This window comes from Leucoraja erinacea, chromosome 5, assembly GCF_028641065.1.
Source record: "Leucoraja erinacea ecotype New England chromosome 5, Leri_hhj_1, whole genome shotgun sequence".
Lineage (NCBI taxonomy): Eukaryota > Metazoa > Chordata > Chondrichthyes > Rajiformes > Rajidae > Leucoraja > Leucoraja erinaceus.
In genome coordinates, this window is record NC_073381.1 from 22303137 (window position 1) to 22328160 (window position 25024).

At 43.9% G+C, this 25024-nt stretch overlaps 1 protein-coding gene across 1 annotated transcript in view; it reads left to right on the top strand.

The window, feature by feature from the left end:
* Window positions 1-5046: 5046 nt before the first annotated feature.
* Window positions 5047-25024, top strand: part of LOC129697039 (testis development-related protein-like) — a 32723-nt gene continuing 12745 nt past the window's right edge. Inside the window, exons 1-2 of the mRNA XM_055635235.1 lie at window positions 5047-5530; window positions 7498-7557. Coding sequence (XP_055491210.1) covers window positions 5459-5530; window positions 7498-7557 — 132 coding nt within the window. The 5' untranslated portion in view covers window positions 5047-5458. The remainder of the gene's footprint in view (window positions 5531-7497; window positions 7558-25024) is intronic.

Sequence of the window (25024 nt, forward strand, 5' to 3'; positions counted from 1 at the left end):
CAGCACTGGATTATCATGGAGGCTGTGTATGTGCGTGAGGAAGACCATTTATAATTGTCTATAGGCAGGAAGAATCACTGGCATCTCAGGCTTGCCCCGGCCACTCAGTCATACCCTCAGTAGAGGAGCTGACTGCCTCGGGCTTCTTGCCGGCAAACCAGTAATGACCATACAATGGGACTGGTGGTCTCACGTTTGTCCCAGTGGCTCAGACTTCCATGAACCTGCGACAGGGGAGCACAGGTAGTGTAGAGTTCTTTCTTCTTTTTTCTTTCTTCTTTCTACTATCTTCACTCCCTCCTCCTCTCTGGCTAAGGTGCCTAGTTTTATAGGAAGGAGGCTGAGAAGGTTCATGGGGCCACCTCATTGAAACATGCAGAATGGTGAAAGGCTCGGATAGAGTGGATGTGGGAGAATCTAGGACTAGAGGTCATAGCCTCAGAATTAAAGGACGTTCTTTTGGGAAGGAGATGAGGAGACATTTATTTAGTCAGAGGGTGGTGAATCTGTGGAATTTGTTGCCACAGAAGGCTGTGGAGGGCTTCAGTGGATATATTTGAGGCAGAGATTGATAGATTCTTGATTAGTACGGGTGTCAGAGGTTATGGGGAGAAATCAGAAGACTTGGATAAGGAGGAAGAAAGAGACCTGCCATGATTGAATGGCAGAGTAGACTTGATGGGCCGAATGGCCGAATTCTATTACTTATGACCCAAATTTTACCAATGATACTGGAGATTGGTCTCTCCTGGCCTGTTAGCCAGTGATAGGGATCAGAGTGGCATCCAAGGGAAGGGGTGCTGACACACCCTCCACAAATCCTCTCTGATGTGTTGAAATGTCCCAGCGTTTCCAGGTTAATCTTTCATATTTTCAGCTACTGCTGTACTTTTCTTTTTAAACAGGCTGTGGATCATTAACCGAAGTTGTTGAAACTCAGTGTTATTTATGGAATGTGCAAGGTGGAGCATTGCCCATTAGGCTTACATAGTGCTTCACTGCATTTGTGCGTGAAGGGCTGTGGACACTGAGGTTATATCAGAAGTGTAAGTTGAATTAAAATGACGGGCAAACAGAAGTTTATTATCCCTTGAGGTACCAAGGTCTAAGCGGAATAAAATGGACTGTCAGGTGCTCCATAAAGTAATCATCAAACGGCCTCTGGCTAGTCCAATGTAGAAAATAGCATGTTGTGAGCAGTGAATCAGGTCACTATCTCATAAAGAAGTATACATAATCACTGTTCTTCCAGGAACGTGTTTCATGCCTAGGTAATGGGTTATCTTTAAACCTTTCACCTCTCTCCTGAAATCTGTGCCCTCCACATTTTGGACTCCCCTCCCCTGGGAGAAAGACTGTGACCATTTACCTTGTCTACGCCCCTCATGATTGAGTGGCCACCGGCCATTTTCACAGGTTTCCTCTTTAATAAACACCCCCCCTACTACCACCGTCTGACTGCTACTATCAAGTGAATCTTGTGTTTAATTGGCTTGCTCCAAACTCCATTCGATCTAAACCTGTACAATTTAGGACCTTGTCATAGAACATTGAACATGGCACATGAACAAGCTCTTCAGCCCACAATGTCTGAGACAAACATGATGATAAGATGAACAAACATGACTCTTATCTGCCTGCAGATAATTCATATCCCTCCATTCACGTCATATCCATGTGCCTATCCAAAAGTCTCTTAAAAGAACGGTGGCACAGCAGTAGATTTACTGCCTTTCAGCGCTTGCAGCGCCAGAGACACGGGTTCGATCCCGACCACAGGTGCTGTCTGTACGGAGTTTCCGTGACCGCGTGGGTCTTCTTCGAGGTCTTCGGTTTCGAAGTGTATGATTTGGTATAAGTGTAAACTGTCCCTAGTGTGTGTAGGATAGTGTTAAATTGCAGGTATCGTTGGTTGGTGTGCACTCAATGGGCCGAAGGGCCTGTTTCCACACTGTATCTCTAAAACTAAAAAACTAATCCTCTACCCACCATCCTCCGTAAAACTTGCCCGGAACATCTCTTATAAATCTTGCCATTCTCACCTTAAAAGTTATTCCCTCTAGTATTTGTAATTTCGAACCTGGGAAAAATGTTATGACTGTCTACCCTATCAATGCCTCTCTTAATTTAATATTCATCTATTAGGTCTCCTCTCAACCTCCAGCATTCAAGCAAAAACATTCCAAGTCTATTTAATCTCTCCTTGCAGCTAATATCTTCTCATGCAAGCTTAACTCTGGTAAACCTCCTCTACACTCTTTGCAAAGCCTCCACACCCTTTCAAAAAATTCAATCAAATATACGAGTTGGGTATTTGGAGGAAAGGAATAGGTGACCATTTCAGGTTGAGACCATTCTCCAGAGATGTTACTTGACCCGCTGAGTTACTGCAGCATTTTGTGTGTATTATCGTTGATGACTGGTGCTTGGCTTTCAACGGCAGCGAGGGGGTTAACCGACAGCCGGCCCCAGGATAAGGCAAGAGGTGCAGCTGATAGTCCCCGGCCCGTCGGGGAACAGGTTCCTCAGGCGTTGGAGCAGAGTTGAGCTGGAGTTAGTGCTTCTCCTCCACGCTGGCTGTATCCATGCACATGTCCAAATGTCTTTCAAAATGTTGTTATTATACCTGCTCTAGTATCTTCCCCATTGCCCACTGTGTGAAAAAAGTTCACTCGCTACACACTCGGGGCAATTTTCAGAGGTCAATTAACCTACGAACCCGCACATCTTTGTAATGTGGAGGAAACCAGCATTATATTGCACAGAGAGAATGTGCAAACTCAACACAGTCAGGGGCCCAGGTCAGGGTCAAACCCGGGGCTTGGAATTGGCCAGATTTTCCCCACTATGTCCACATAAGCTCACAAAATAAACCATTTCCCAGTAACATCATGAACATCTGCACTCCATGGCGTTTGATGCTTTGTAATATCTTGGTTCTGGTTTGTACCCTAAGGCCTTTCTTTTCCTGTAAATAGTTCCCACCATCTAGCATGTTATTACCTCCGCCCAAACTCCAATATTAATGCCAAGAAATTGGCCCTTTCACTCACGTTTTTGTCACATGCAGTTTGTGCACATTAGATTGTCACTGCTGAGATTTCTGCATGGACCAGTAGAGAAGGGAGAAATAGTATCGCTAACTACAGCACTTGCAGTCCCGGAGAACCAGATTCTATCCTGACTACGGATGAAACACAGGTCTGTATACATGCAGCAGCTCAGCTGCCGAGAATGTTTATCTCGAGTGACCTATGACCTGGCCATGCGCAGTTGAAATACCGAACTCACTTATTCTTCAAACAGGTCACTTCTGCTCCTTCTGGGAACGTAGCAGTCAGGACCAGCAAGTCTCAAAGGAAGGACAGGCAGGGAGAGGTTAAGGAATATGGTGACACTTATGTGTGTTTATTTCAATGCAAGGACCATTGTGAGAAAGCGGATGAACTTTGAGCCTGGATCAGTGCTTGGGACTAAGACGTTGTGGCCAATGTGGAAATGTGGTTGCAAGAGAGGATGCACAACTGGCAGCTGTGATGTTTTCTGGGTTTTTGATGTCTCAGACCTGTTCGAGATGGGGGGCAAAAGTGGTGGAAGACCTCAGAATCTTTTGAGAAATTGTAAACAGATTGGCTCAATTGTTGATTTCCAAGATGCGACTTCATCAAATTTCATTCAGAAACTCAGATTTGATATATTGATATATTTATTCCGACTGCCTTCCAAAAGATCTTGTAGAGCAGAATCTGTTTTAAATTATTAATAATAACATGTTATGCACTATTTACCTTGGAATACCCACACGTTATCCAAATATTGTAGTTAACACACTGTGGGGAAAGAAACCACAGCACTTCCAAGTCAATTAGATGAATATACCTAACAAAATAAATATTAGGGTAGAATTTAATATGAAACTGAATTGGCATGGCTCTCGTTCAGTTGATATATTTATTATTTTGAACTGCATCTTGTGAGAGCCCCTGGCAAGATAATGGAACTTTTATTAGATTTGGTTCATGGGAAGTCCATTTTTTGTATTCGATAGTCAATCAAACAACAGAAAAAATACCTTACGTTCATTTTGTAGTTGGATTTCCAAAAACAAATAATTTGTTCTTTGCAAACAGATTTACTTTCCAAGGCACATCAATACACTACTTTTGAATGCAATTGCATGTTTTGTAATGTGCGTCACGCTACATTGAAGTTGACCCCCACAATATGTGTGGGAGGAAATAACTTACTGGACGTTCTATTTTTCTTCAGAATATAGTTTACTCCCCAGATTCTCTGGCAAAGAGGTAAACTCTGATCTGATCCCCCTCCATAGTACTGAGATAATATCTTCACACTGTTGGGATACCCTGAATCTATTAATCGTATACAAAAACCCATTTTCTAAACGGTTGTTATGGAAATTATCAAGATTATGCAACCTTCAACACCGTTACCAGTACATTCCTCCCTTTCCAGGCAAACAAACTATATCAAAACAAGTATTATGGAAGAACTCTGCCCTGAGCGCTTTACCACAAGTAAAGTCATTTAAGGCCAGTCCAGTCGCGATTAACATGCGTTATAAATTCATGCACTTTTGGAGATTTCAACACATTAAAGGAAAAGCACAGGTGTTTTGTCGTGTCCAACTGAATGTATCTGTCCCAAACAGCAATGTTCTGCTCTCGGCTGGATATTGTCACTCGAGAGTAAAATATTCTAAGAGGAGTACTGCATTTTGTTAAACTTTAGACGATTGTCTCATTTTACATTTGGCTACCACTTGAGCAATGAAACCGAACGCGGTAAAAAAACACAAACTAATGAAGGCACTGAAACATCACTTGCTCTGCGATGTATCACCCCCCCCCCCGAGTAACTTAAGTGGAAAAGTGAAAAAAAGGGGAGATAAAAGCAAGAACGGAAAGGGAATGGAAAAAAAAAGGAGAGAGAATAGAAAGAGGGAGGGAGAGGGGAGAGAGAGAAAGAAAGGAAGGAAATTGCGAAAAGGAAGGGGGAGGGGAGGGGAGGGAATGGGGAGGGAATGGGGAGAGAGGATGACCGCTCCTGTTGCCAGCATTCCCCTTTGATCTTTTCCCCCACACAAAGCTAGAAGCAAAGGCTGCCTTGATCTTGCGGCGATTGGTCGGAATAATGCTTTAAACACTGTCATCGGTGAATCATGTGACAGACTAAGAAAGTGCTGCTGCTGCTGCTGCTGGGCAGTGTTGTGTTGTGTTGCTGGCTCCGGGCCGAGAGGGGGATTTGTCTGTTGTTGGTCTGTGTTGTTGGGAGTCTCGGATGATGCTGCCTTGCCTATCCTCGTGTAATCGTGGGGAGTTGAACTCGATGTAGCCTCCGGCGTTTGGGAGAGGGAGAAGGAGGACAGAGAGAGAGAGAAAAAGCCCCAAGTGCCCCATTACTCAGCAATCTGCTTCTCCGCCGGACCACTCTGAGAATGTGGAAAATTAAGCACAGAGGGCTGAAGGATTACGACTCCGAGGACGCCAAGCCACAGGAGGTGTCGAAGGTACGGGCTCTGGAGGACATGGTATTTTTAATAACTGGGAGGACATTATCTTTTTGAACGTGTGCTTGCTTTATGTTCCGTTGTGGGTGCTGCTCGCCAAAGGCACAGGCTTGCAGGTCCGTTATCCGGTAGTCTGCGAGCCGGGCGCCCCGCTGTGAAAATGCGCGCTAACTTCATGCAGCCCGGCCTTGCCAAGCGAGCAGCTCTCCCCGTTTAGTGAAGGCAATGGCGTGTCTGAGGTGGACGGTTTTATTTTTTTGTAAAAAAAAAAGTAGTTGAACGTCTAATGTCGCGCAGTGCGAAGAATAATTTAATTGTACCTTTTGGGCTCTGCCGGCCTGGAGCCGAGGAAGCTGGGATCTCGCTCCATCGTGTCCCAGGGAGGATAGTCCACAGGGGCTGTTAACTCATCCACCGACCTGTAATGTGCTCCAATGCAGCTCTTAGTGAACTGAGCGAGGAGTCGGCGAGCGAATGCAGATAGTGAAAAGAGTAGTTAGTAACACTGACAATGGCTATTCTTGATGTTGTTATTATTATTGTTAATGCTTCATTTACAATAATAATAACAACATCAATAACAACATCAACATGTTGTTAATGCTTCATTAACAAAAGAGCCATTGAACTATTATTATTGTAGGTAGACAAAATTGCTGGAGAAACTCGGCGGGCGAGGCAGCATCTATGGAGCGAAGGAAATGGGCAACATTTCGGGCTGAAACCCTTCAGGCTGAAGGTAGACAAAAGTGCTGGAGAAACTCAGCGGGTGCGGCAGCGTCTATGGAGCGAAGGAAATGGGCAACGTTTCGGGCTGAAACCTTTCTTCAGACCGAAACGTTGCCTATTTCCTTCGCTCCATAGATGCTGCCGCACCCGTTGAGTTTCTCCAGCACTTTTGTCTACCTTCGATTTTTCAACATCTGCAGTTCCTTCTTGAACATTATTGTTATTGTCATTATCACTGAAAATTAAAATTTGTTTAAATAGTAATTGTTGCAGCTTTTTAAAATCACATCTCAGAATAATTTAGAATGTACATGTTCCCATGCTAATCAAAGTGGCATATTGGGAAGGTCCCATTCGGTCCCTAGCTTTATAAACCTTTCCTATACATGTGTCACTTAAAAGACATAATTATATCTGTTTTTATAGTTTCTTCTGGCAGCTCATTTCAGATGATGACTCCTCTCTAAGTGAAAACACTGCCCCTTTCCCTTTAAATCTCTCACCTCTTACCTTAAAGCCGTCCTTCTAGTTTTATGATCCTCTACCCTGGACAAAAGTCTGAGTGTTTAATTTATCCATGCCCCTCAACAAGGTCTCCCTTCAATTTCCTATGTTCCAATGAAAAAAGTCCTGGTATCCAACCTTTCCCAATAACTCAAGCTCAGGTAACATCCTGGGAACCTCTTTTGCACTTGTGTTTAAGAAGGAACTGCAGATGCTGGAAAATCGAAGGTACACAAAAATGCTGGAGAAACTCAGCGGGTGCCGCAGCATCTATCGAGCGAAGGAGATGGGCAACGTTTCAGGCCGAAATCCTTCTTCAATCTCTTTTGCACCTTTTCCAATTTAATGACATTCCTTTCATAGTTGGGAGACCAGAACTGTACAAGGCATTCCAAGTGTGTTCTCGCCAGCTTAAACCAGTCGTTTAGTTGCATGCAGATCAATGATACCATATCTGTACAGTCCAGCTCCTTCAGCAATTTCTTTGGAGCCAGATAAGGCCTATCAAAGTTGAAAATATGGTTAGATGAAGTATCAAAAAGCAAGCTGCAATGTTAACCCCTCCAGAGGTGCTTCCTATATTTTTATTTATTTTGGATGGTCTACGATGCATTCCCTTTTAGGGTCTGCGTTTATGGCAATTTTTACTTCATCTAATTAGCTCATATGAGGCTGTATTACCGTTTTTGTGAACTGCAACATACTTGAAATATCTATTCCATGACCTGTTTCAGAGCAAGGATCCATTGCTTCCAGAAGAGGCTACAAGTTCTGTCTCTCAGCTGGCAACGAAGGTAGGAGTCTGTTTTCCCTCGGAATCTCTTGCGCACGTTGATGGATTGCTGTGTAATGTTCCATTCACTTTGTTTAACTTTAGCTTTTGTTTTAGCAACTGAAGCTGAAGCAGAAATTGTTCTACTAAACAAACGTTACCTTTTATTAATCTAGTTAAAACAGTGGTGCTCATTCTATCTCTGTTGCCCAAGTAGTTCAGTGAATTACGCTGTGAGGAGACTGGAACACCATTATGAATTAGTAATGACGGGGTCAATATTATGAATTAGTAATGGCAATGTACTGATCTCAGTAGATTCTTTGTGGCAAATGGTTAATCATGCATTTTTTTTTCTTATTGAATTATTTAAAAACTGATGAAAGATAACAACTGTTTATGCTATGCAAACACAAAGTGCTGGTGGAATTCAGGGAGTCAGGCAGCATTTAGGTCAGGACCCTCCTTCAGGCTGATTTTGGGGGGGGGGGTGGGGGGTAGAAAGCTGGAAAGAGATGGCGTTGGGCCAAAACCATGCAAGTAACATTGCCAAAGAACAGAGGAGCAGTTGGAACCGCAGAGGGGTGAAGGTTTCACAAAACTCGCGTCAGAAAGAGCTTAAAATTGTAAATACTTTGTCGTATTGCTTGGTATCACTATACGTGGTCATTTTAACAGCTGTTTGATATCAATGGGAACATCTTACAATAAGGAACATGTAAATTTATATTTTTAAACATGTATGATACAAAAACATTTTCTGTCAATTATAACGTGAGTTTGCACACTGTTGGTTGAAAAATTTAGTATGGCCGAGTAGATTTAAATATGACTTGCTGAGATACACTTGCTGAGTTTTCTTTGAACCAAAACAATGCAACTACCATGTTGCACAAGCTCTACTGGCTACACCAATGTGTTGCCTAGGTGATGGGGATTAAAGCATTCTCTGATGCCCCTTCACTTAGTGGCGAAGCATAGTGCTTTGGTTTTTATAGCCCACTGTTTACTATTGATGTTCTCTTAAAGATGCATTACACTCTTCTTGTAATTTGAGATGGGGTCAGTGACCCTGATGTATCTTCCCTGGCAGATGAGAGTCATATTTGATGTCCGCACCCATGGGGATTGTGCAATGGCGACTGCTAATTGAGAGAATGAGTTGCAAATTCCTGCCATCCAAAACATTATTTTATCAGACTCAAATCAGGGTGTCAAGTGTGAGGATTTGCGATATGAGCCCAGTCCGCCTTTGAGTTTGTCTCTGGCGACTCATTTGCCTATGGGCCTTTGACGACTTGTAAAGTTGTAGAATGAGAGTGCAGTAATTGCATTTTGTTCATTGACCCAATGCTAGCCTGTTGAAAGAAATATGCAATTAGCTGCATTCCCCTGGCCTTTCCTCACAACCCTGCTGATTTTCAAATGTATTCAATGTTTGAAAATTATTAATGGATCTGCATTCATCCCACTGTTGGGCAGTGAATCTAAAAAATATTTTTCCTCTCTTTTCCTCTTGTCTTCCAATCCTCTGTTTCCTAATCCTCTGCAGTTCTTTACCTATTTAGTCAATGCGTTTCACGTTGTTGAACATGTGTCAAATCTTGGCTAAACTTTGTCACTGCATGGGAAACAGCTCAATTTTCTTTCCTCCTTCAATACAAATCTTTCACTCCCCATTACCCCTTTGCTAAATTTCTGTTTGTACCCTTGCCAATGTCTTGATTCTTTCCTGAAGGGTTGTGCCCAGAAATCTCTGGCCTAAGCAGTATAAAGTTACCACAGGTTATCGTAAACTCCTTGACTTTGCCCTTTTGTTCTGAATGTACAGTGCCCTCCATTTTTGGGACAAAGACCCATCATTTATTTATTTGGCTCTGTACTCCAATTTGAGATTTGTAATAGAAAAAATCACACGTGGTTAAAGTGCACATTGTCAGATCAGATTGTAATAAAGGCCATTTTTATACATTTTGGTTTCACCATGTAGAAATTACAGCAGAGTTTATACATAGTCCCCTGATTTCAGGGGACCACAATGTTTGGGACACGGCAATGTCATGTAAATGAAAGTAGTAATGTTTAGTATGTTGTTGCATATCCTTTGCATGCAATAACTGCTATTCATGGACATCACCAGTTGTTGGGTGTCTTCTCTGGTGATGCTCTGCCAGACCTGTATTGCAGCCAACTTTAGCTTGTTTTGAGGGCTAATCCCCTTCAGTTTTCTCTTCAGCATATAAAGGGCCTGCTCAATTGGGTTCAGATTGGGTGATTGACCTGGCCACTCAAGAATTGACCTTTTTTAGATTTGAAAAATTCCTTTATTGTTTTAGAAGTATGTTTGGGATCATTGTCTTGCTGTAGAATGAACAGCCGGCCAATGAGTTTTGAGGCATTTGTTTGAATTAGAGCAGGTAGGATGTGTCTATACAGTTCAGAATTCATTATGCTACTACCATCAGCAGTTGTATCATCAATGAAGATAAGTGAGCCAGTACCTTCAGCAGCCATACATGCCCAGGCCATAACTCCCCCACCATCGTGTTTCACAGATGAGGTGGTATGCTTTGGATATTGAGCAGTTTCTTCTCCCCTCCATACTTTGCTCTTGCCATCATTCTTTGTCTCATATGTCCACAAGACCTTTTTCCAGAACTGTGGTTGCTCTTTTAAATACTTCTTGACAAACTAACCTGGCTAACCTATTTTTGCAGCTAACCAGTGGTTTGCATCTTGCAGTGTAGCCTCTGTACTTCTGTTCAGGAAGTCTTCTGCGGACAGTCATTTACAAATCAACACCTGCCTCCTGAGCAGTGTTACTAATCTGTCAGACAGGTGTCTGGGGATTTTTCTTGATTACAGAGATAATTCTTCTGTCATCAGCTGTGGAGGTCTTCCTTTGCCTGCCAGTCACTTTGTGATTAGTAAGCTCACCAGTGCTCTCTTTCTTCTTAATGATGTTCCAAACAGTTGATTTTGGTAAGCCTAAGGTTTGGCTGATGTCTCTAAGAGTTTTATTCTTGTTTTGCAGTCTCAAAATTGGATAGGCATATGGGTGAGAAGGGAATGGAGGGTTATGGTATGAGTGCAGGCAGGTGGGACTAAGGGTAAAAAGTTTTTCGGCACGGACCCGTAGGGCCAAGATGGCCTGTTTCTGTGCTGTAATTGTTATATGGTTATAATGGCTTCTTTGACTTTCATTGGCACAATTTTGGTCCTCGTGTTGATAAACAGCAATAAAAGTTTCCAAAGGTGATGGAAAGACTAGGTGCTGAGAACTATCTTATACCTGCATTAAGGAGGCAATTAAAGACGCCTGAGCAATTATAAAGACCCGTGAAGCCATGTGTCCCAAACATGATGGGGCCCGGAAATGGGGGAGACTATGTATAAACACAGCTGTATTTTCTACATGGTGAAACCAAAATGTATAAAATTGGTCTTTACTAATAACGGATTATTAGTAAATATATTACAAATCTCAAATTGTGGAGTACAGAGGCAAATAAATAAATGATGAGTCTTTGTCCCAAACATTATGGAGGGCAATGTATAAGGCGAATGTTCATATGTACATGTTTAGAATTGTCTGATCACCATCCAAAAAAAATTGACATGTTTGTAGCTGCACCCTCATCAAATTGTACCATTTTGTTTGCATCATTTTTCCTAATTTTCCTTTATAAAATTAAGATTTCAATTTACAATGTTGAATTTTAATTGCCAACTCTCCATCCCACTCTGCTGACCATACCATTATGGGTTTAGTTACCATTCTCTGCACAGATGGGTACATTTCCAAGTGTTGTAGCATCTTTCGTCTTTGAAATTATGTTTTTTGTTCCCTCATGTCAGCCATTAATGCCTATGCTTGCATTTCATTTCTGTTAAATTTGTTGGCCACTTACAACATATATACTGCTTAAAAAAAAAAATGGTCGTAAGCCATGAGAATATTTACTGCATGCTGTTTAAAATCATAAACCTGAATTTATAAAACGGGAGAACAGAATATAAGAGTAAAGAACTGGGGAAAAAAACATATAGCAAGTGTTTTATAAGTTGTGCAATTTGGAGCTTGAAAGGTAAAAATGCAAACATTTTAGATTCTTGTCATTTTTTTCTCTCTAAAGCAGAGAAATGAAAATAAACTTGCATTCCGGGAATTGTATTAATGACCCAAGGTCGATCAAACAGCACGGACATAGGCCCTTTAACCCAACGGCCATGCTGACTAAGATGCCTCGCCTCCATTCGTTATTTTTGCCTGCATTTGGCCTATATCTGTAACATTTCTTTTAAACCCACCTACCTGTCCAAATGTCTTTTAAATGTTGTTATTGTGCCTGCCTCAACTCTGATAATTCCATTGTTTTCTTAACTACTGAAGGCCAATGTGCCAAAAGTTATTTTTCTCACCCTATCTACTAGTGACACAACATTCAGAGAAAATTGCATGTACTCCTTGGTCCCTCTGCTGTACAACACTCCCTGGGGCCCTATGATTTGCTGTGAAAGACCTGCCCTGGTTTGACTTTACAAAATGCAACACTTCACACTTATCTGTATTACGTTCCATTAGCTGCTCCTTAGCCCAGTTGTTCAAGATCTTGCTGATTATGTGATAACCATCTTCAATGTGTACGATGCCGCCTATTTTACTGTCATCTGCAAATGATCAAATGATACCTTGTTGAAGATAGAACTGCAGATGATGGAAAAATCGAAGGTAGACAAAAATGCTAGAGAAACTCAGTGGGTGAGGCAGCATCTATGGAGCGAAGGAATAGGTGATGTTTTGGGTCGAGACCCTTCTTCAGAGTGATGGGGGGGGACGGGAAGAAGAAAGGACGAGGCGGAGACAGTGGGCTGTGGGAGAGCTGGCTTAATCCCTCCCTTCACCACCTCCAGTTTAAATTCCAGTTGGAATATTTTGTAGGACCAAGTAATCAAGTAACCAAGAAGGAGGGAGAAAACAAGTACTACCTGAAATTGGAGAAGTCAATGTTCATATCGCTGGGGTGTAAACTACCCAAGTAAAATATGACGGGCTGCTCCTCCAAGTTGCGGTGGGACTCACTCTGGCCATGGAGGAGGCCCAGGACAGAAAGGTTGGATTCAGAATGGGAGGGGGAATTGAAGTGCTGAGCAACCGGGAGATCAGGCTGGTTAATGCGAACTGTGCGGAGGTGTTGGGCGAAGCGATCGCCAAGCCTACGCTTGATCTCACCGATGTAGAGCAGTTGACACCTAGAGCAGCGGATGCAATAGATGAGGTTGGAGGAGGTGCAGGTGAACTTCTGTCTCACATGGAAAGACTGTTTGGGTCCTTGAATGGAGTCGAGGAGGGAGGTAAAGCGACATGTGTAGCATTTCCTGCGGTTGCAAGGGAAAGTACCAGGGGAGGGGGTGGTTTGGATGGGAAGGGACGAATTGACCAGGAAGTAACAGAGGGAGCGGTCTCGCGGAAAGCCGAAAGGGGATGAGATGGGAAGATGTGTCCAGTGGTGGGATCCCTTTGGAGGTGGCGAAAATGTCGGAGGGTTATCTGTTGTATGTGATGGCTGGTAGGGTGGATAGTAAGGATAAGGGAGACTCTGGTCTTGTTACGAGTGGGGGGGGGGGATAGGGAGTGAGAGCGGAGCTCTGGGGTATAGAAGAGACCCTAGTGAGAGCCTCATCTTTAGTCGAAGAGGGGAACCCCCGTTCCCTAAAGAATGAGGACATCTCCAATGCCCTGGTTTGGAACACCTCATCCTGGGTGCAGATGCAGCGTAGATGGAGGAATTGGGAGTAGGGGTTGGTCCTTACAGGAAGCAAGGTGGGAAGAAGTGTAGTCCAGATAGCCATGGCGTCAGTGGGTTTGTAGTAGATGTTGGTCAATAGTCTGTTACCTGCGATGGAGATAGTGAGGCCTAGCAACGAAGGGGATATGTTGGAAATGTTCCAGGTGAATTTGAGTGCCGGATGGAAGTTATCAGTGAAATGGATGAAGTCAGTGAGTTCTGCATGGGTGCAGGAGGTAGCACCAATGCAGTCGTCAGTGTAGTGGAGGTAGGGTTTGGGGATAGGGCCACGGTACACCTCAAACAAGGATTGTTTGACGTACACTACAAACGGGCAGTCATAGCTGGGGCCCATGCGAGTGCCCGTAGCTATGCCTTAGATTTGGAGATAATGGGAGGAGTCAAAGGAAAAGCTGTTGAAGGTAAGGACCAGCTCCGCTAGGTGGAGGAGAGTATCGGTAGACGGGGATTGGTTGGTTCTGTGGTTAAGGAAGAAACAGAGGGCCTTAAGACCCTCCTGGTGGGGGATGGAGATGTAGAGTGACTGGACATCCATGGTGAAGATGAGGGAATGGGGGCCTGGAAAACGGAAGTCATGGAGGAGACAAAGAGCATGTGAGGTGTCTTGGACATAGGTAGTGAGGGATTTGACCAGGGGGGATAGGATGGATTTGAGATATGTGGAAATAAGTTTGGCGGGGCAAGAAGGAGAAACAATGGGTCTGCCAGGACAGTCAGGTTTGTGGATTTTGGGAGAAGGTAAAATCAGGGCCGCTGGGTAACGATGAAGTTTGAAACTTGGGAGGGCAGGGAGCCTGATGTGATGAAGCCAGTGATAGTGTTTGCAGACTACCATGGTACCTCCCTTGTCGGCAGGTTCGATCACCCAGTGAGTGGAGGGCTGTACATTCGGGGGGGAGAGGTTAGAGTGAGACGGGAGTGGAAAAGTTGAGGCAGTTGATGTCCCACTGGAAGCTAAAATAAATAGGTCTAAAGCAGATAGATGGCCATGAGGGGGGGTCCAAGAGTAGGTGGTCCGTTGCAGACGGGAGAAGGGGTCATCACTAGGGGGTGAGTGTTCCTTCCCATGGAAAAACGCTTGGATGCAGAGGCGAAGGAAAAGGAGCTCCACATTGTGGCGGATGCAGAACTCGTTGAGGTGGGGACGGAGGGGAACAAAGGTGAGGCCTCTGCTGAGGACAGACCGTTCGGTATCAAAGAGGGGGAGGTTAGGGGGCGATGGTGAACACACGGTAAGGATGGGGGGTTGGGGCCGGAGGAAGGTAGGTGAGTGGACTGAGGCCGAGACGATGTCTGGTAGGGGGGAGATGGTGGGTGGTCAGGGAGGAGGGGTGTATGAGGACTGTTGTGTGGGTGGGGAGGAGCTGGGGTCACATGGTACAAGAGTGAAGGGGAAGACCCAGTGGAACCCCCACTGAGGTGCCCTGTGTTGGAGGGGAGCACTAGGACGCAGCACAGCCAGACCCCGAGGTGTGAGAGTTGCGTCGTGGGGACTTCAGGACTGGCTCTGAGCCACGGACTCGAGTAAGGCAATGGCTGTGGCCTGCTGGTGGGCGGTGGAGTGGCGAGGGTCGGTAGAGTCAATGGTGGAGGCCCAAGTGGAGTGCGCGTCTGCGGGCAAAGCGTCGCAAGTCCCAGTCAGCGGGTGGCTGTGAAGTGGCGAGGGTTGCTGGTCCCGGTGAGGCGGCGATAGTCAAAGGTACCGGTGAGGCAGCAAGGTTCAACGGTGGGCAGGTAAAGGTCGACGGTAGCGGAATCGTGGAGGTCAGCGACGGTGGCGTCCTTGGTGGTCCGGGCCTGAGATCGGTCAGGGAGGCGGTGAGTGCTGGTGGTGCTCCTTGTGGCAAAGATGGCGTCATCGGTCTGCATCTCGTGGTGTACTTGTACATTCTTATCCAAATCATTGATCTAGATGACAAATGTCAACGAACCCAGCACCTATCATTATGGCACCCTACCAGATACAGGCCTGCAATCCAAAAATAAGAAACCTTTGACTAGCACCCTCTGCTTTCTACCATTAACCAATTCTGTGAGGAGTTTAGTTTGGTATCACTGGGAGCTGTGCGCGCAACGGGAGTATCCCGGGCACTGAAGACTGAGGACCCTTTCCAAAACATCCACATCCTTCCTGCAGTGGGTTGAGCAGACCTGCACTCAGTATTTCAAATGTGGCTTAACTAATGTCCGTTGTAGTTGCAACATTTGGTTACAAGGTTCAAATGACAAATAAATGGTATGGTATTGTATTGTATTGTGGCTCTTGTACTCAGTCCTCCAACCTATGAAGGCAAGCATTTTCTTTACCATTATATCATTGCCGATTTCAGGGAGCCAAGGACTTGGACCCCAAGATCCTTCTGTACATCAATGCTGTTGAGTCATTAATTGCATTTGACATTTGACCTCCCAAAGTGCAACACCTTGCACTTGCTTGGATTAACCTCCATTTGCCATTTCTCCGCACACTTCTGTAGCTGACATATACCTTGACAGCCTTCCTCACAGTCCACAACCGCATCAATCATGGTGTCATCTGCAAACCAACCCATCTACGTTTATGTCCAAGAGGTTTTATATAGTTTTCATCAAATATCTGATCATTATATGTTTATTGTTGCATCAATTATTCCTGTTAAACTGCAGCAAGTAATAATGTTATTGTTCTGGTTAATATTCAGTATTTATGACAAAGCCTCAACTTTTCGATCTGTCCCACTCCCTCCTCCATCTGGTAACATTTGTCCATCATGCCCTCCCCATCTGGTTTTGCCTATTGCGTACCAATGTTTATCCCATCTCTCTTCATCTTGCTATATGCTGAAGGTCTTTCCTGTTCTGTCCCAGTCCAGATCTTGAGTCTTGACCCAAAAGGTGAAATGTACTTGATGCTTCTCGAATCCACTTTTAAAGAATGTGGAAACTCGATCGTGGTATTTCATGAAATATTTGTGACATGCATAAGCTTTCTGGCAGTTCAGTAAAATCTTGTCTCCTAATTTCTGAGGAACCTAAACCACATTGACACATGGATGGTGCTATTGGATTACACAAGCTGTAATCATACTAGACACAAAAAGATGGTAGTGGGGAATGGAGGTTAATTATTGTCTCAATCACCAGACCTCTGGAGGAATTTGTCAGGATGGTGTCCTTGCCCAAACCTCAATTGCTTTATCAATGATCTTCCTTTAATTGTAAGGATATTCAATGATGACTCGGATAATGAAGCAGTCCACATCCAAATGAAACGCGACCTGAACAATGTGTTGATAGATGACGAATAACATTCATGCCACACATGTGCGGCGATGATAATTTCCAACAAGAGAAAAATTCTTCCAGCATCTGCTGACATCAATGGCATTGCCAACACTGAAACCCCACTGTCAATAGCCTGGGGCTCGCCATTGCCTTTATTCAGAAATTGAACGGTATTCAATAATACTCGAAGCCCTACCATACATGACTTGGCAGCCCACTTAATTGTCACCCAATCCACAATCATTTATTTTTTCCACCACAGTGACAACATTTTATAGTGTCGCCAGGATGTACTCACTTGGAATATACATTCTAAACTCATAACCTCCACCAGCTCGAAAGACAGGCATGGGAACACCACCACTTGGAGGTTGCCCTCCGAGCCCCACACCATCGTAGCTTGGAAATATATTGCTGTGCTTTCACCATCACTGATCTGAAATTCCCTCCATAACAGCATTGTGAGTAAGGAGACTCAGGAGATTGCAGATGCTGAAATATGCAGCACAAACAAACTATGTCCAAACTCGGTGGATAAAAATGGCATCTGGCAAAGGGAGATTGGATGTTTCAGGTTGAAACATTGCATCAGGACTGAGAGTGTCGGGGTGAGATGACCAGTATAATGAGGTGAGACGGAGTGGCAGGCAAGAGCTAGGAGAGGATGGAGATGATGGGGGCAGATGGAGCCAGGAGGGAGGGAGGGAGGTGTAAATGGGGAATGATGTGCAATAGGTGGGTGGAGACAAATTAGGAAAGAAAATGGGAGTAGATGGGGGAGTGGAGGGTGGATGTACAGCAAAGGCTGGGAGGCGGGAACGAGGTTGCACCTACGGAATTGGGACTCGAGAGGAGAGGGAAGATGGGCATGTGGAACGAGTTGGGGGAGCGGATAGGAGAGCCAAAGGGTTTAATGGGTGAATAAAGGGCAGGTGGAAATGAATGGAGCTGGATAACACGATGGGTGGAGTGTGAAATGCAGAAAACCAGAAGGAAAGAGAAAGAAGCTTTGGGTGTTCAAATTACTAGGTTGGAAAAGTTTCTGGTCTTGCCTAAATGTTTTTAATTATTGTAATCAACCAGTATGGGTTTGTGTGCCTGTTAACCAGTGGAACTGGTAAGAGTGAAATAGAACACCGATTAAATAAGATATTGTTGACATGAGAGCAATGTGGTGAGAGTGTTTGTATTTTTAAAACATCATAATATATTCTCTACAATCCTTATCTCGCCTGCTTAGAACAACACCTTAGTTGAAGCACTGCATGCACTGGCAGCTAAAACATTTAGTCCGGATGTGGCTGGATGTTGATAGCTACTGTCTCTGTACTAGCTGTCGTCTGCATTCATTCATGTGGTGGGTGAGTGAGAGGGAGTAGCTGATTGTGAGGAGGAAGGAAGGCACTCGAGAAGAAATTAGTTCTGTGGTAACATTACACAAAATATTTTGCAGCAGAATCTCAGATTTACCTGTATGCCATTTGTGGTCTAACTGAACTTATACAGTTACAACATTTATACTTTACCCCCCATAAATATCAGTTACAAATATAGGCAGTGAAATAGAAATTTAGTTTGATCGCTGGTGTGCGCGGGTCGATCGCACTGGTTGATCGCGCTGGTGTGCGCGGGTCGATCGCGCTGGTGTGCGTAGGTCGGTCGTGCGGGTGCGCGCGGGCCGGTTGCACCAGCGTACAGGGTCGGCCGAGCTGGTGCACGGGTTGGTCGCTGGCCGGTACGGATGCTGTGGGAATAGGGCCTGTTTCCACGCTGTATCTCTAAAGGCGGCACTGATCATCTTATGCACTGAATTGCTATTTTCTAGTCTTCTGGATGAATAAGTGGAACAGCAAAGTACTTGTACACCAAATTATTGGCAATATTTTTGTGCCCAGATCAAAATAATAACTATTGTAATCCTGCTGTAGGCAATTGGAGACAAGATCCCTTGCCACCTGTAGGACTGACCTGTGACACAGGAAAAATTAAAAGGGGAGAGACTAATTTTAAGTATGTCAGGGGTTATGGGGAGAAGACGGGAGAATGGGGTTTGGAGGGAAAGATAGATCAGCCATGATTGAATGGCAGAGTGGACTTGATGAGCCGAATGGCCGAATGCTGTTCTAATTACTTATGACCTTATGATCTTAAAGGAAAATAATCTTATGGAAACTTGAGCCTGTAGTTTCTTTGCATGATTACATTTTGCAAGTGAGAAAAAGTAAAGGTTTGGAGTTTAGTTTCCTGACAGTTTGGGGCAGTGATTCAATCATTTGTTAAATTCTCAAGCTAGTGCAGGCCTCTCAGTTGAACATGCAACTCATTAACGCAGAAAATCAATGTTTAATGAAAAACTAGGCAGAGGAGGCCTTGTGAATCAATTTCAAATCCTGCATGTAATCGATCTCTGGCAAGCATTCCATTTGATGGATTTTGGACTTGGATGCAAAAAGGAAGGAACTGTTAAAATAGGGTCCAAGGGTTCCAGTGTTATTCCACAGTCATCTAGGTTTTGACAGTCGGGTCACCAAATGTCACTAAGATATTATTAGGATGGTGTTGGGGTATGTGGAAATTAATTTGGTGGGACATGAACAAGCAGAAACAATGGGTCTGCCAGGACAGTTCTGTTTGTGGATTTTGGGGAGAAAATAAAATCGGGCTGTGCGGGGCTGGTGAACGATAAGGTTGGAGGCTTTAGAGGGCAGAGAGCCAGAAGTAATAAAATCAGAAATAATGTGTGATATTAAGGTCTTGTGCTCGTCTGTGGGGTCCAAGGATAAGTAGGAGGAGGTGTCTGAGAGTTGTCGCTTGGCCTCAGCCCGGTTGAGGTCAGCGCGCCAGACTGTTCATCAGGGAGGAAAGGTTAGAGTAAATAAGGGGAGTGGATGATCCTATTTACCAACACTTACCTTGGTGATGCATGTGCTCATCTAAATATCTTTGGAAAATACTCCATGTTTTTGCGCAGTGCATTGTAGACTACAACCATCCTCCAGGTGAAAATCTCTTCCTCTGATCTTACCGAGGAGAAAAACATGAAGTTTGGGGAAGTTGGGACAGTTAATGAAAATGTCTTGAGGACAATCTATATTGCAGTTGAGAAGGTACTAGACTTCCTTAGACATATGAAGCCAAATGCATCTCCCAGCCCCGAACAGATATGTTGATGACACTGTGGGAAATTAGAGAAGAAATTGTGGCAGCCCAAGCTATATGGATCATCGTTAGACACTGGTGAGGTGCTGGATGTCTGGAGGGTGGGTAATGTCGTGCCTCTGTTTAAGAATGGCTGCATGGAAGAGCCGGGGATCTATTGACTCGTGAGCCTTACATCTGTGGTAGATAGGTTACTGGAGAGAATTCTGAGGGATGAGATATATGCATTTGGATAGATGGTTGATTAGGGATAGTCAGCATAGTTTTGTGCATGGCAGATCGTGTCTTACACAGTTGAATTATTTGAAGAAATAACCAAAACAGTTGATGAGAGCAAGGACGTAGATGTTGTCTATGCAATCTTCAGCATGGCATAGAAGGCTCCTCTGGAAGGTTAGATTGTTTGGTATCCAAGGAGAACTAGCTAATTGAATACAGATTTGGCTTAATGGAAGAAGGTTGTGGAAGGTTGTTTTTCGGACTGGAGGTCTATGATCAGTGGTGTGCCCCAGGGGTTGGTGCTGGGCCCATTTGCTGTTTGTGGTTTATTAGATTAGATTAGATTAGATTCAACTTTATTGTCATTGCACAAATACGAGTACAGGTACAAAGAAATGCAGTTTAGCATCTAATCAGAGTGCAAAGTAGTAAAAATACTGGTTAAAACAATATGTACAATGTGGATGAATTAAACTAGTACATAGGCAAATAAATATATACAGATAAAAGAGTATAAAAGATAGCTAGCGTTGGGTAATTATATGTGGAATGAGCTTCCAGTGAAGGTGGTGGAGGCAGGTTCGTTTTTATCATTTAAAAATAAATTGGATAGTTATATGGATGGGAAGGGAATGGAGGGTTATGGTCTGAGCGCAGGTATATGGGACTAGGGGAGATTATGTGTTCGGCACGGACTAGAAGGGTCGAGATGGCCTGTTTCCGTGCTGTAATTGTTATATGGTTATATGGTTAATTCTTTGGATGAGAATGTACAAGGCATGTTTAGTAAGTTTGCAGATGATGCTAAAGTAGGTGTTATCGCAGAGAGTGAAGATAGGGGTTATCAAAAATTATAGCCAGATCTTGATCAACAGGCCAAAAGGGCTGAGGAATGGTTAATGGAGTTCAATGCAGATAAGTATGAGGTTTTGTATTTTGGGAAGTCAAACCAGGGCAGGACCTCCACAGTGAATGGAGGTAAAACACCTCTCTGGTCTGTTTTAGAACCAAGGGATCCAAGATCTACTTAGTTCCCTGAAAGTGGTGCCACAGGAAGATAGTGTTAAACGTGGCTTTTGATACATCAGTCAAGGTCATCAGTCAAGATACATCAGTCAAGCATGACTTGAGAATTAAGGGACTGAAGTTTAGGGGTAACATGAGGGGAAACTTCTTTACTCAGAGAGTGGTGGCTGTGTGGAATGAGCCTCCAGTGAAGGTGGTGGAGGCAGGTTCGTTTTTATCATTTAAAAATAAATTGGATAGTTATATGGACGGGAAGGGAATGGAAGGTTATGGTCTGAGCGCAGGTGTATGGGACTAGGGGAGAATACGTGTTCGGCACGGACTAGAAGGGTCGAGATGGCCTGTTTCCGTGCTGTAATTGTTATATGGTTATTATATGGTTATATGGTATTGACTATAGAAGATATGTTACAGTTGTACAAGACGTTGTTGAGGCCACATTTGGATTACTGTTCAGTTTTGATCGCCCTGCTATAGGAGTGATGTCATCAGGTGGCGCAGTAGCGCAGCTGGATGAGCCGTCGTCTCAGCGCCAGAGACCTCGTTTGATCCTGACCTCGCGTGCTGTCTGTGCAGAGTTCGCACATTCTCCCTGTGACTGCTTGGGTTTCCCACGAGTGCTCCTGTTTCTCCCACATCATAAATATGTGTGGGTTTGTTGATTAATTGGTTCTGTTTGCCTTTTTTTAATTTTTTCTGATGCTACAAACCTTGAGTTCTCTGGATTTATACACCAGTGTTTCTCTGTTCCTCAATACAAGTGCCCGAACATTCATGGTATATGCCCTATCTTAATATAGCTGTCACCAAAATGCATCACCTCACATTTATCAGGATTAAAATCCATCTGCTTTTGCCCTATTCAATTTGCCATCTGATCAGCATCCCCCTGTCCCACTGTGGCGACCTAATTGGCGAGTTTAGGAGTTTGAAAAAGTGTCATGTTGATGAAAGTGTCATGTGAAAGACCTCCTTCGACTAGCTTCGGGAAAATTGGGCACCGAATAGACCTAGCTGAGGCCTCGAGTACGCGGGGACTACTCTAGAGCATGAAGGAGAGTTACAAAGACCTCATAGGACCTCGTGCTGATCATGCTGCGAGTATGTCGAGGGCAAACTCTTCTGAACTTGCAGATTAGGTCGTCGCAGTGGGACAGCCCCTTAAGACTACACTCAACATTGTAAAAACAACCACCAATTTTTGTGTCATCACAAAATTACTAATCATACCTCCTACTTTAACATCTAAGCTGCTAATGAATGTTAATGTAAAATATGGTTGGGTTTGAAGTAAAAATGTACTGCTGATGAAGTAAATATGGTTGGTTTGAAGTAAAAATGCACTGCTAATGAAGTAAAAATGCACTGCTAATGAAGTAAAAATGCACTGCGAATGAAGTAAAAATGCACTGCGAATGAAGTAAAAATGCACTGCGAATGAAGTAAAAATGCACTGCGAATGAAGTAAAAATGCACTGCTAATGAAGTAAAAATGCACTGCTAATGGTTGTTAGTGTTTAAAAAACGTTGATAATTTCTCTCCTGTCAATCACACCATGAAGGCCACACCTTTTCCGGTGGATGGGGGATGGATTATAAAACCCGGAAGTGTGGGTGTGGCCCAGTCTCTGTATGATGGGGGAGGGAGAGGTCACAACTCTGTCTGAGCTGTGAATCAACTGAACACACTGAATGTCTACTGAACTTTGTGTGGTGTTTTGTGTGGTTTTATGGTGGTTTCACCTTGCTTGAAATGGTATGAAACTGCATTTGAATATGGTGGCCTTGCACCCTCCTTGAATGGTATGAAACTGCACTTGAGTTTGGTGGCCTTACACCCTGCTTGAAGTGGTATGAAACTGCACTTGAATTTTGTGGCCGTGCACCCTGCTCGAAGAGGTAAGAAACTGCACTTGAATTTGGTGGCCTTGCACCCTGCTTGATTGGTAGGAAAGTGGATTTGAATTTGGTGGCCTTGCACTCTGCTTGAAATGGAATTTCAAGGAATAGCTGTGAGTCAACTGCCAGCCCACCAGCCGTGAGTGAACTGCCAGCACATCAGGTTTGAGAGACTGAGCTGCCACCCCAAGAATCCACTGCTAATGAAGTGAAAATGCACTTGGGTTGAAGTAAAAATGCATTGCTAATGGTTGGGTTAAAGTAAAAATGCTTGTTGGGTTGAACTAAAAATGCACTGCTAATGGTTGGGTTAAAGTGAAAATGCACTGCTAATGAAGTGAAAATGCACTGCTAATTAAAGTGAAAATGCACTGCTAATGAAGTGAAAATGCGCTGCTAGTGAAGTAAAAATGCACTGCTAATGGTTGGGTTAAAGTGAAAATGCACTGCTAATGAAGTGAAAATGCACTGCTAATGAAGTGAAAATGCGCTGCTAGTGAAGTAAAAATGCGCTGCTAATGGTTGTTTGGGTTGAAGTAAATGCACTGCTAATGGTTGTTTGCGTTGAACTAAAAATGCACTGCTAATGGTTGGGTTAAAGTAAAAATGCACTGCTTATGAAGTAAAAAGGTTCTTTGTGTTGAAGTAAATGCACTGCTAATGGTTGTTTGGGTTGAAGTAAAAATGCACTGCTAATGGTTGGGTTAAAGTAAAAATGCTTTGGGTTGAACTAAAAATGCACTGCTAATGGTTGTTTGGGTTGAAGTAAAAATGCACTGCAAATAGTTGTTTGGGTTGAAGTAAAAATGCACAGCAAATGGTTGTTTGGGTTGAAGTAAAAATGCACTGCTAATGGTTGTTTGGGTTGAAATAAAAATGCACTGCTAATGGTTGCTAGTGTTTAAAAAAAAAAACGTTGAGAATCTCTCTCCTGTCACACCATGGAGGCCACACCTTTTCCGGTGGAAGGGGAAGGGATTATAAAACCCGGAAGTGTGGGTGTGGCTCAGTCTCTGTATGATGTGTGAGGGAGAGGTCACAACGCTGTCTGAGCTTTCAATCAACTGAACACACCGAATGTCTACTGAACTGTGTGTGGTGTTTTGTGTGGTTTTATGGTGGTTTCACCTTGCTTGAAATGGTATGAAACTGCATTTGTATGTGGTGGCCTTGCACCCTGCATGAAATGGTATGAAACTACACTTGAATTTGGTGGCCTTGCACCCTGCTCGAAGAGATAAGAAACTGCACTTGAATTTGGTGGCCTTGTACCCTGCTTGAAATGGTTGGAAAATGGATTTGAATTCAGTGGCCTTGCACCCTGCTTGAAATGGAATTTCAAGGAATAGCCGTGAGTCAACTGCCAGCCCACCAGCCATGAATTAGCTGCCAGCACATCAGGCTTGAGGGACTGAGCTGCCATCCCAATAATCCATTTGGCCCACAATGTCCATACTAGCCCTCTGGAGCCCTCTGGAGACCAGTAGTCCCTGCAACCAATAACACCCACACCAGCTCTTCAGAAAGCCTTCCCCCCCCCCCCCCCCCCCCCCCCCCCCCCCCCCCCACTGGCCACCAATATTGGAATTGGTGGAGAGGTGGAATATTGCATTGGGGGACCAGCCCTCCCATATGAACATGGGACGCAACGGGAGATAGATAGATAGATAGATAGATAGATAGATAGATCCTCCTCAAAATAATGCAATTGAATTCCTCAGACAGGATTCCCAACTGCCTTTCGAAATGTAGATTGATCCAGATTTTTTTTTTCCAATGATTTCCCTACCATTGAAGTAAGACTCTCTGCTCTATAATTAATTAGCTTATCCCTAACTCCTTTCTTCAATTATGGTACCACATTTGCTCTATTCCTGTCATCTACTCTTTCCCTGTTTACACATTTGCTCTTTTTATGCTTATAAAATGTCTTTGAATTTCCCTCTTGTCTGCTACTTTTCTTAATTTTAACTATAATAAACTTAATTTCTTTAATTAAGAGGGGAAAAGAGTACCCCCCCCCCCCCCCCCAAATAAAATCTACGCTCTTAAAGAAACTTCCATGCTGTTACTGCTTTCTCCTTGCCACATGTTTACCTTGGTTTTTCTTCA